The sequence below is a fragment of the Typopeltis vanoorti genome, chromosome 6, assembly GCF_054136105.1.
Source record: "Typopeltis vanoorti isolate ZY-2024b chromosome 6, IOZ_Tvanoo_1.0, whole genome shotgun sequence".
Lineage (NCBI taxonomy): Eukaryota > Metazoa > Arthropoda > Arachnida > Uropygi > Thelyphonidae > Typopeltis > Typopeltis vanoorti.
The window spans coordinates 39,321,549-39,335,096 of record NC_143554.1 but is presented as its reverse complement, the minus strand read 5'-3'; the positions used below and the strand labels follow the sequence as shown (position 1 = coordinate 39,335,096).

At 35.7% G+C, this 13,548-nt stretch overlaps 1 protein-coding gene across 2 annotated transcripts in view; it reads left to right on the top strand.

Moving 5' to 3' along the window:
• The window catches only part of Swip-1 (EF-hand domain-containing protein D2 homolog Swip-1), a 174,977-nt gene extending 162,550 nt beyond the window's left edge, over positions 1-12,427 (top strand). For both annotated transcript variants that reach the window (XM_090394764.1, XM_090394762.1), the window contains one exon: positions 11,902-12,427. In XM_090394764.1, coding sequence (XP_090250890.1) covers positions 11,902-12,048 — 147 coding nt within the window. In that variant the 3' untranslated portion in view covers positions 12,049-12,427. The remainder of the gene's footprint in view (positions 1-11,901) is intronic.
• Positions 12,428-13,548: the final 1,121 nt, after the last annotated feature.

Here is a 13,548-nt window from a genome sequence, read left to right as displayed (position 1 = left end):
TATGATACTTTATAGGGTCCAACATGGTTCTGTTAAAGGTCGATCCTGGCTTAGCAATTTATTAACTTTTTATAATAGAATGACATCTGAGTTGGATGAAGGAAATGGCTACACAGTGGTACTTCTGGATTTTGCTAAGGCTTTTGACAGGATACCCCATGGAATACTGTTGTGCAAATTGGAGCAGATGGGGATGGATACTAAACTGGTGATATGGATAGGAGAATGGCTCAGGGAGAGATACCAGAAGGTGGTGTATGGCAGAGCAGAGTCCAGGATGAGGCAGGTGACCAGTGGTGTGCCTCAGGGCTCTGTGCTTGGGCCATTGTTATTTAATTTTTACATAAATGATATTGGAAATGGCTTAAAGGGAGATATTCAGTAGTTTGCTAATGATACAAAGTTGGGTAGCGCAATAAAAAATCAAGCTGATGTTGAGAGTTTGCAGGATGATTTAAATAAGCTAGCAAAAGTTAATGGATGTCAGTTCAATGTGGAAAAGTGTAAAGTTATGCATTTTGAGATTAAAAGATTACCAGCTGTGTACTACATTGATGGAACGGTACTCCAAGAAATTGATGAGGCTAGGGACTTAGGAGTGTTGGTGGATAGGGAGATGCAGTTCAGGGGAAACATTGCTAAGGTGTCCAAGATTGCACATAGGATTATTTTGTTATTGAGGAACACACTAACATCCAGAGATAAAGAAGTTATTATTCCCTTTTATAAAGCATTGATACTTCTACATTTGGATTACTGTGCTCAAGTCTGGTCGCCTGGATTCTTTGGAGATGAGGAGGTTGTGGAGAGGTTTCAGAGGAGAGTGACTAAGTTGGTGAGTGATGTAAAAAATGCTCCCTACATTGATAGATTGAGAGCTTGTGGATTGCAGAGATTGGTTGATAGGCAGAGAAGAGGGGATATGATAGAAACATTTAAATTACTAAAAGGTTTTTATAAGACTGATGCAGGGGAAATGTTTCAGCTGTGTGATAGTGATGGAAGAACAAGAGGTCATCCCTGGAAATTAAGGAAAAGTGTGGTTAACAAGGGTCCGAGAATGAGATTTTTCGCCTGGAGGGTGGTGAATGAGTGGAATGCATTGCCTGACTCAGTTGTGAGTTCTTCGTCTGTAAATGAATCCAAGAAGAGATATGATAGATATTGTTTTGATAGTTTGGGTCTCCCGCGATGAGTCTACTGACTCCACGAAGATACCCGTAATAATAATATCCTGTATCCCCCCCCCCCTTCCGAGGATACATATCAGGAATTTGATGATGGCATTACTATTAAAGATCTTTATTTTGGCTTTATTGCAATATTTAGGTTTTCCATATATTATTCAATTTCTGAAAGCAATATTTGCTTTTGTCAATTTTTGTATTAATATCCCTCTCAATTCAACCTTCAGCATCTCCCAAACATGTTGATCAGTTCTCATTTCTTTGTGGCATTTGCTGTTCAATTTAAGAACTTTTATTCTAATCATATTTATTTTAAAATACCAACTTTTCAGCGGTTTTATAACTTCCAAGTTTGCTTATGTATCAATGTATTTTGATGATAAGAAAACTATGCCATCTGCACAATCTGTCTTCCAGCTTTGACTTCGGATTCTTTAATTCCTCTTCTTATGCCTGTAATTTTTTTGATAAACCAATCAATGACTATGGTAAACAATAAACTGTACATTACAAATCCTGTGTGTGTGTGTGTGTGTGTGTGTGTGTGTGTGTGTGTGTGTGTGTGTGTGTGTGTGTGTGTGTGTGTGTGTGTGTGTGTGTGTGTTACATTCCATTGAGTCGTTTTTGACTCCTGATGATTCTATGAACATACTCTCCATTCAGATCTGTCCCTGGCAATATCTTTAATTTCCAGGTGCATTCCAGTTCCTTCTTTAACTCCATCCATCCATCAAATTCTTGGTATTCCTCTTATCCTTCTTCCATCAACTTTAGCAAGCATCATCTTTAGACTGTCATTTGCTCACATAATATGTCCGAAGTATGACAACTTTTGCTTGATGATCATATCTTCGAGGGAGCAATCTGGCTTTATTCTGTCTATCACTGATTTATTGGTTTGCTTTGCAGACCATGGTATTCTTAGTAAGCATCTCCAAACCCATAATTCAAATGCATCTATCTTCCTTCTTTAACTCTATCTCAGGGTCCAACTTTCACATCCATACAGTACCACAGGGAATACCATTGCTGTTACTAAGATCTTACTTAAATTTGTCACTGCTTTCTTTCCAAGTAATAATCTTCTAACTTCTTCTTCAGTACAATAACCATCTTTATCAATTCGGGATCCTAGGACCACAAAATTGTTAACTGCTTCCATTTTCTCCCCATCTACTTCAAAATCAAGTTCACATGTTGCCATAACTTTTGTCTTTTTGAGGTTAAGTTTAAGGTCATATTTAGCACTTTCTTCTTTAACTTTCATAATAAGTTCCTCCAAATCTTCTTTTCATTCTGCTAGCAAGGTGGTATCATCTGCATACCTCAAATTATTAATATTTCTTCCACCAATTTTAAGTCCTTATTGTAAACCACTTTGATGTTCGATGTACAATACCACAACTTTTACTTTATACATTTATTATTCTCACATATTTGTCAAGAATTCCATAACATCTAATAATTATATCATATCATGCTTCTCTATCAATACTGTCAAGTGCTGCTTTGGTGAAATCTATAGCATTTAGGTATAAATACTTCATTGAATGATGTTCCTTAAGATAAAAATGTGACAGCCCGCCTGTTCTAAAACCAACTTGCCTTAATATCCTTCACATATTGCACTACTTGAGATATTTTACTTTTAATCCTGTTTATCAAAATTTTACTATGTTTGTAGTGATGACAGTAGGCTTGCTCTCCAATTTTTACATTTTGTGAGTTTTTAATTATAGTTATCACTGCTTCTTTATATTGGCTGGGTATCTTTTCAGTTTTATAGCACATTGTTAAAGATCACTTGCAATTTATCAGCAGCAATTTTTTTGGTTGTTTTAAGCATTGCTTATTATCATTGCTTTATGCTTTTGACTTTTCATCTTCTCTATTATGTTCATTATTAATTTTTAAATAGTGGTTCTAATGTAATATTTAAGTCTATGCTTATAAGAGGTTCTTTTCTTCTTAGCATGTCAGTTATATTTGTTTACTTGTTCTCTACCTTTAAAATCTCATCAGTGTTCTTTTCCATCTTCTAAAAATCTTATTCTCTTCAGTTTAGCAGCAAACTGTTTTTTATACCTTGAGCAGTTACTTTCTTCTTTTCTTCAGAGCATGTTTTCCTTGTCACCTCATACAATTTTTTGATGTTTCCATTTAGGACACATGCAGCATTAATTGCAGCCTTTTGTGCTGCTTCGCATACTCTCCACATAATTCCTTTTTATCTTCTCTTGCAGACCTTTTAGCTGACTTGTCGTTCTCTCTGTAATTGCTCAAATAGATTTCTTTCATTTTCTGAGATTTAGCATTTTCAAATATTTTAATTTTATGCCTTTTTTTTCTACAAGTTTCCAGTTCTTGTTTGTTAACCAATCCTTATTCTGTTTGCTTAGCATTCAAATAGCCTTGCCCCATTTTATGTTATCCTAATTTTTTTTCCCCATTTCCTTTGTCATGTTTTCTAGTTTCTCATTTTCCAGAATATGAAATATCATAATAGAAAAAATTTCCTTTATTTCATTCATTTTTAATTTAGACATATCCTTCCACTTCGATTTTTGATTTTTTTTATTCTTATACAGTTTTAATTCAACTCCGACTGTCACTAAGTAATGTAATAATCAGATCCTACATCAGTTCCTCACCTTACTTTAACATTAGAGTGAACTCTTAAAATTATTCTTGATTGCAATACGATCAGTTTGGTGTTAGTTTTTGCCAAATTGTGATATCCAGGTCATTTTATACATGTTTTTATGTTTAAATAAACTTCCTCCTATCACAAGATAATTCATTTCACAAAATGCTACCAGTAAGGCACCATTCTCATTTCTTTGACCACATGCTTCATTACCTACTACTCTGACATCATTTCTTTTGCCACTTTTAGCATTCGTGTCACGACGTTGGTGCTTGTATACATCATCATGCGTATCAAGGATTTAGGCCTAGCATGGCCTGTTCCGACCTTAGAAGTCATCGTTGAATTGTTTAAGAGGACGTCCTGGTTTTCTTTTTCCTAATGGCTTGTACTTTAAGGCTTGTTTTGGTAATCTTTCTGTTTTCCTTCTTTGAACGTGTTCCATTCATTTATGTTTATATTTTTTAATTTTTTCTATTACAGTACACATTTAGCTTGTATACATTTCTGTAATCTATCATAAAATATCTCCTTTTCTTCAAGATCCATTTTATTGGTTGGTACAAAAACTTATATTATTGTTATTCAACTGCTTATGGGCTTCCACTTTATCAAGCTTTTACTTGTTTCTTCAGTTGATATAAGTGTCACTTCTTTTTCATGATTTTCATTGGATACTAAATACAATATATCTATCTATAGTCCTCACTCTTCCAAAGCCTATCCATCTTAGTTTACTTATTCCTAAAATATCTATGCTGTACTTTCTCATTTCCTTAATAACTTGTCTTTCCAGTTTGAAACATAGTTCTAACATTCCACATGTTGCACTTAATGTTTTCTGTTTAGATGACCTCATCTATTTCAAACGGTCCTATATACATGTATTTTCCTGTATGCCCTTGAAACTTCATTCATGCATTATCCTCTTGCCAACTTAATTAGCAGTCATCTGGGGTCCTGCAGATCATCCCCTGACACCTGATATACTGGATTACTTGGGCTCTTGATTTACATAATCAGGGAATTTTTATGGGGCAGGGTGAGCCCTTTGCCTCCTCTTTATCCAGGCTCAGGACTGGCATGGGGGTTGCACTACTTGAGATATGAAGGTTTTTAGCATGCACATTTAAGTGTTACAGAATTTTAGAAACTATTTGTTATTGGAACAAAGTGACCCTTTATATATGATTATTTTAATGGAATAATTCAGCTCAAATCAAGAAGTTTTGACTTAAAACCTATTGAAAACAAGAAGGATTACGAAGAAAAACTCAATCAAAAACTAGACTTAATAAATATATTTGAAGAAGACATAAATAAAATAAGCTAATGGAATACCTAACAGAAGTAATCATCTCAGCAGCCAATGAATTCAAAAGCAACAAAAAGACCATAAACTTTCAGAGGAAACCTTACAACTACTAAGAAAGAGACAAAATATGAAACAAGACAAAAACTTAATTTCTAAAATAGAATATGCAGAACTATGCAAAACAATAAGGAAAAATATAAGAAATGAAATAAGATCTTATAACACTAAAAAAATAAAAGAAATAATTGAAAACAATAAAAATATGAAAATACTAAGAAAACATTTATCAGTTAGCAAAAGTCAAATAACTGCAATAAAAGATAAGAATGGAACCACAATAAGGAACCAAGAACAAATCCTAAGTAGGCTAGAAGAATTTTATAAAGAACTCAATAGTGATCCTTCAATAGGTAAATCAAATATAAATAACTCTTCTCCATCATATATAGAATTCATCTCCCAATTCACTTCAGATGGAATAAAACAAGCATCAAAACAAATGAAAAATTTCCTAGTGAAGAGACCTAATTCACATAGAATTAATTAAATGGGGAGGAAACAATATAATTCACCATGTCACAAACTTACTAAATCTATGCCTAGAAGAGAGGAAGATAATACCAGAAAACTGGAAAAATGCTACTCTGATACTGTTATTTAAAAAAGGGGATAAAAAAGAAGTAAAGAACTATAGACCACTTAGTATTGTCTCACAAAAGTAATAATAAACAGGTTAACCCCTCTTCTAGACTCAAATCAACCAGTAGAACAAGCAAGATTCCGTAAAGGCTTCCACACAATTGATCATATTCATGCACTAAAACAAATAATAGAAAAAGCAGAAGAAAACCAATTGCTTCTCTATTTAGCCTTTATTGATTATGAAAAAGCATTAGATTCCATCAAACTAATGCAATAATCAAAGCACTCCAGAAACAGGGAGTTCCTGGAGAATATATGGACCTCCTCCAGGAAATATATTGCTGCAACAGCAACAATATAACTTCACACAAGTAGCAATAAAATATCAATTGAAAAAGGTGTCCAACAAAGAGAAACTATATCACCCAAAATCTTTATAGCAGTTCTTCAAGAAATATTTAATAATATAAACCAGACAAACCTTGGTATAAAAATTTATAACAGAAACTTAACACACCTAAGATATGCAGATGATATAATTTTTGCAAACATTCCAGAAGACCTTAATATAATGATAGAAGACCTATATCATGAAAGCAGAAAAGTCAGTCTAAAAATAATAATAATAATAATAATTATTATTATTATTATTATTATTATTATTTAGGCCTCCAAGGAGTCAGACTCATTGCGAGAGGTCCTTCCTAGGAAACACAGTCTATTATACCACTCCTTAAACTCGTCGACTGTTCTCGCTCTCACCACTCTATCAAGCAATGCATTCCATGGTTCAACCACCCTCCATGCAAAGCTACCACTCCTCACCCTCTTGCTCACAGTTTCCTTTCGTAACTTCCAGGGATGACCCCCTTGCCATCACTCCTTCTGGCTGTTCAACCAAGTGAAAGAACTCCCCACTGTCAACCCTGTAACCACCTCTCAACAGTTTAAAAGTCTCAATCATATCACCTCTCCTTCTTCTGTCCACCAAACTCTGCAGTCCACATTCCCTCAGCCAATCCTTATAACTAACATTGTACAGTCCTGAAACTGTCTTTGTTATCCACCTCTGTACTCTTTCTACAGTTAATTTATCTCCTTCAAATCCTGGGGATCAAATCTGAGAACAATAGTCTAAGTGTGGTCTGATCAGGGTCTTATACAATGGAATGATAACCATTTTATCTCTGCAGGTCAGCGTCCTTCTTATTATTGCAGCAATCCTTTGTGTTACCTTCACCACCTTTGCAATATGTTCCTTGAATTTCAGGTTTCTATCAATCATCAACCCCAGATCTCTTGTCTCCACTACTTCCTCGAGTATATCTCCTCCAATAGAGTATGCAGCGTCCCATCGATGTGTCCCAAACCTCAAGGCCTTACATTTTACTGCATTAAACTAACACCCCTATTCATTTGCCCATTTGTCTAGCTTATTCAAATCCTCTTGCATGACTACTGCATCTGCACTATTACTAATAACTCTTCCCAGCTTCACATCATCCACAAACAACTGAACATCCCCCTGCAATCCACTGGCAATGTCATTGATATCAAGGTTAAACAATATAGGTCCCAGTACTGGTCCCTGTGGGACCCCACTTGTAACTCTCTGCCTCCTTGAAACTGCTCCACCATACACAACTCTCTGATACCTATCGGACAGCCAATCCTGAATCCAGTTGACCAACCTGACATCCAAACCAATGTGCTGTGTTGACTCTCACAGATAACATTACCCTCATCTGCCCAATGTTGTATACAGTCCCTACTAATTTCTCCAAGATCTTAACAGCTACCGATGACACACAAACTGGCCTATAATTAGACACTTCTAGTCTGCTGCCGCCCTTATGCAATGCCACTATCTTACCTTCCTTCCATTCCCTGGGCGCACCTTTCCTGTAGCTAGACTTTCATTGAAAAGCCAGGTCAATGGAGCTGTCAGTTCCTTAGCACATTCTCTCAAAACCGATGGTGAAATACCATCCAGTCCCACAGCTTTACTGACATCCAAAGTACTCGGTATTTGGAACACGTTCTCCTCCTGCACCTCTAAATCTTGAACCTGCCCTATCTCTCTAGTATTAAAATTTACTCCTCCAGGATGAAATACTCCAATAAAGTGTTCATTGAACAATTCCACTATGTCCTCTGCATCAGTCACTCTATTCCCATTTTTATCCCACACTGTCATTCTTCCACAATTACTTCTCCTCCTACTGGCCACATAGCTAAAAAATTCCCTAGGATTTCCTTTGGATCTTAGGGCCAATCTCTTCTCATATTCCAGTTTTGCCTTCCCTACCATACTATCACTCTCCTGCCCTGTGTCTTATATTATTCTTCATTCATCTGCTCTTCACCTGTCTCCTTCCATAGCCTCTTTTTCACATGCAGCTCCTGTTTAATATTGTTTGTCATCCACTTTACACCAAATTGTGTCCTCTTCTTCACGTGTAGAATAGTAAGCTGTTTACTATTGCTGCTAACAATTTCCCTAGCACTAATGATATCACGGCCTTCCAATTTCTCCCTCCATGAAACTTCCCGAAGTTGATGTCTAAGACTATTATAATCGCCTGCCTTATAATTCCACATATATTCCCATCTCTTTGATATTCCTGCATGTCTATTCATCTTCCAAGTCAAAACCACATGGTCACTCTCTCCAACTGGTGGGAGAGATGTCATCTCGCTTATTATCAGCTCTTCTGATGCTATGACCAAATCCAAAACTCTTGAACCTCTTGTTCTCTCTATTATATGTTGCCTAAGATATTTGTCCCTCAAGAATTTTAGAAATTCCATTCCCTTATTGCTACATGCATCTTCCTCTCCCCAATTTATACTGCTGTAGTTAAAACAGAGAATAAACTGAAATCATGTTTAATCATTTTGTAACACCAAAAAACATAATAATAGAAAACAATTTCTTGGAAAAAGTCTCTTTATATACATACTTTGGTCATCTCATTCATCTAAACTGTAGACTCCAAAAGGAAATAAATAGGAGAGTTCAACTTGCCTGGGGTGCATTCAGAAAATTGAAAAGCATTTTTCAAAACAATGATGTCCCACTCTGTTTAAAAAGGAAGACATTTAACCAATGTATACTTCCAGTCATCACATATGGTTGTGAAACTTGGTTGCTAACAAAAGCACTGGTAAATAAAATAACTCAAAGAAAAATGGAGAGGTTGATGCTAGGCATCACATTAAAAGATAAGAAGCGAAACACCTGGATAAGAAGCCAGACACACATCACTGAATCAATATTCACCATAAGCAACTAAAATAGAAATGGGCCGGACATCTATCCAGAAGAGAAGATGAGCAATGGACCACCATACTAACGAACTGGATTCCAAAAGAAGGGAAACAAGGCTGAGGACGTCCTAAAAGAAGGTGGAGTGATGAACTGCCAAATTTTGTTGGGAAAAATTGGTCAACCATTGCCAAGAACAGAGAAAGGTGGAAAGAACTGGAGGAGGCCTTCGTCCAGCAGTGGACAGAAAATGGCTAAAAAGAAGAAGAAGAATTCGGCTCACTCCATTTTACTGTATTCACTTAATAAAATTTCTAGTCAAAATTATTGCCACCAATTCTGCTTTGTTTTATGCAACTCGTCCGATTCACTTTTTTAAAGCAGAGTTGCAGAAAAAGCTGTTTTTGTTTTAGGGCACTGCCCCCAGGAAATGTGTGAAATACATTAACACAAATAATTGTAATAAATTTAGTTTAATCCTTTATCCAAGTGTGAGCAAACAAAGTTTGCGCCTGAAAGTATCTTCAGGACTGGGTTAAGGTGGTACAGCACCAGGCAACTCGTTGCAAAGGTGGAGCAAGCTACCAATACTCATATCCTAGTATCTCCTATAATGCAAAACACATCTCCTTGCGGATATGTCTAATGTTATGCATTAAGGGAAGGGCCACTACCAAGACCGGTTTCGACCTTTATTGAGGTCTCTTCAGTGGGAGCCAGGCCCAAGTCGAGATATCAGGCAGAAGCATTAGCAGGTCATCTCCACCTATAGGAATTGCCAATTGGTGTGCCACCCTTTTTTAATAAATTACTCTGGATTTAGAGAAAGATGTTGAAAGTTTATTTTCCACTTGGTTAGAGTATAATAAATTTAGTTTAATCCTTTATCCAAGTGTGAGCAAACAAAGTTTGCGCCTGAAAGTATCTTCAGGACTGGGTTAAGGTGGTACAGCACCAGGGCAACTCGTTGCAAAGGTGGAGCAAGCTACCAATACTCATATCCTAGTATCTCCTATAATGCAAAACACATCTCCTTGCGGATATGTCTAATGTTATGCATTAAGGGAAGGGCCACTACCCAGACCGGTTTCGACCTTTATTGAGGTCTCTTCAGTGGGAGCCAGGCCCAAGTCGAGATATCAGGCAGAAGCATTAGCAGGTCATCTCCACCTATAGGAATTGCCAATTGGTGTGCCACCCTTTTTTAATGGTGCTGTACCACCTTAACCCAGTCCTGAAGATACTTTCAGGCGCAAACTTTGTTTGCTCACACTTGGATAAAGGATTAAACTAAATTTATTATACTCTAACCAAGTGGAAAATAAACTTTCAACATCTTTCTCTAAATCCAGAGTAATTTATTAAAAAAGGGTGGCACACCAATTGGCAATTCCTATAGGTGGAGATGACCTGCTAATGCTTCTGCCTGATATCTCGACTTGGGCCTGGCTCCCACTGAAGAGACCTCAATAAAGGTCGAAACCGGTCTGGGTAGTGGCCCTTCCCTTAATGCATAACATTAGACATATCCGCAAGGAGATGTGTTTTGCATTATAGGAGATACTAGGATATGAGTATTGGTAGCTTGCTCCACCTTTGCAACGAGTTGCCTGGTGCTGTACCACCTTAACCCAGTCCTGAAGATACTTTCAGGCGCAAACTTTGTTTGCTCACACTTGGATAAAGGATTAAACTAAATTTATTATACTCTAACCAAGTGGAAAATAAACTTTCAAATAATTGTAAATAGCCAATATAAACTGTGGCACAATAATATTAAAAACTAACAATGAAACGATCAATTGTTTTTGTTAGTTCATCTTTCACTTATGAGATAGTACATGTCATGTACTGTCATGCAATTAGCATTTCAATAGAATATTAACAATAACAGAAAAAAAGCTGCTCTATCTGTATTAGCACAACATACCTCATCTCGATAATTTTCTGAGCCAAATGGGATCCACTCCTTGATTGGTGTTCCAGGAAAATATTAACTTGGGATTTTCGTTCAGTTTTACTCATAAAAGAGCAGTAACCTTAGAGCACATTTATAGAGATAGAGACAGGCTCAAGATTAATCAGGGTTTAGAAACCCTGCTCTAGAAACCAAATATGGAACTTTTTTTTGATCATTTCAGCCCTCCAGTAAGCAAGATCATGGTGACAAGAATTATTTTCTTCTGTTTTCAAGCAATGACTTAATAATCCACTAAATTCTAGTATGCATCTCTAACCAACATTGTCTAAGGAGGTTGGCTACATGAAATTGTGAGGATCAACAATTTGAGCTTCAGCTTTATTAGGCAACTTAGTCCACAATTTTTTTTAAAACTAGATATCTCAGATATTATGTGCTAGTATCTCACTGTTTAATCTACGATTAAACAGTGAGATACTAGCACATATGTAATTTAGTTATTAAATTAGATTCTTCTTTTTAGTTTTGTATTTCAGGAAATCCCTGATCTAGCTAGCTGGGCTTTTCTTTATAGATAAAGAAAATTTTAATTTCATAAATGGAAACGATATAGAATTTAGGTTTAATAAGCATAACTTGCTGCCGTTATTTTTTCTGAGGTATTTTAATGAATCTTTAACCATATACATTCATAATCACATTAGAAGTGTCTGTTGAAGTCAATATATCCACTGGATATTATAGAAAAAATTATATGGATACGAAGCAAATATTATTGATATATTTATTCATGCGGCGGCCAGTTGGGTAGTTAATCCTAATGTTGCTTTACATTTTTGACAACTCCTGATTTGTCATTGTATATTATATATTTATTAGTGCCATTTTTCTATCTAAAACAGTGCTACACTTAAATTTCAGATAGAAGAACAGAGACGAGGAATAAAATTTGAAGAAGAGATAAAAGCCGAACAAGAAGAAAAAAAGAGGCTAGAAGAAGAAAGAAAGCAACGTCGCAGTGCATTCCAAGAGAAAGCAAGATTCTTTGAGCAGACTGCTGCAACATGAATCTGACTTTGTACAGTTCTTAGATGCCTTTTTTGATATTCTAATTTGGCTTGATTTTGATATATGCTGCCAAATGTCAACAGAAAGGAAACTGCTAATATATGGATGCCAAAGTGCTTCTAGAAGATGAATCTGTTTAGCTTTTTTATAATTTTATGGATTTTTAATGCAGAGATGTTTAGATTTCTTTTCTTTAATACAACATTATATATACATCCTGTTATCCTCATATGAGATGTGGATACTTTTCTAGAGCCAAGGATTTTTTGTTTTGGCAATAGCAAAACTGAGTCAAAAATACTTTTTCTCAATAGGCAGAATTTTATAATGCTCTGAATTTTATATGTACATTGATGTCAATAAATTTTTAATGAATGCACTTTTGTATTGTTTCATGGTATTTTAGAATATGTGAAATAACTTTTTGATTCCATTCCGAGGTTATAAACTTATACTACTCTAGGACCATGGGTGGGTTAAGGATTTTTTTCTATTTTATATATTTTTTTGTATTATTTTGTACATATCCAGAAACCTTCCTCTAAAGATCAAACACAACATTTTCAAGCCACTTTAGGTCTCCGATAAACAGGGAAATGGGTCTCACAGCATTCAAACCTGCAACCTATTGTTTGGAGAGCAGATATGCTAACCACACTACAAAATTATTAATTAATAGTATGTGCATAATGTCTTTCTACACCAACCTTTCTTCAGATTGTTCAAGTTAATCCCCCCCCCCTCCCGACTGGAGATATAAAAATATGAAATTATTATTTTCATTATCCACCCTTCTCCTCCAAAACATGTCTGTAATTAGTTAAGGGGATAAAAATCCCTTATTGTTTTTCAGCCAGTAAGCGAAACTATTAACTTGCTTACTGGCTTACTTTCGCTTACTAGCTGAAAAACAATAAGGGATTTTTATCCCCCTTAACTGATCAACCTCGCCAGAAAAAAATAGCCGTTTGGCTTTTCATCTTATGTCTGTAATTAGTTTTCTCATGCAAAGTCTGAATGTGAGTTGACAGCTTTTTTTTTTTTTTTTTTTTTGCAATAACATACAATGATTTCTACTTAATACATGCTTGGGTTATTATCTGCCCTTTGTTATTTCCATGCCAATTCAGATCCCTGAAGTCAAAAATAGAGTATTGTAAAACTGTTGAAGCATCACCTCTTACCCGTTGTCACAACAGTTTCAAATAACTTAAGGCTCTGACACGAAGTATCTCAATAAAATATTACTTTTTACCTCACATAATGCAAATGCTAAGAATTCAAGGAGCAGTATTCTTGCTGTGCTATGCCATCATGGAAAAATCTTAAGGCATTCTGACATCCAAGTGATATTTCAGCCCATTAACTAAATAACATACTAAGATCTTGTAAATTACTGTATTTTGGATGAAACATTAAGATACATGCCAGTGCTGCATTTTATATTTTCCCAGAAGTGGCGAGGAAATGGACAAGACCAAACAGGGTTTCTTTTCCCAA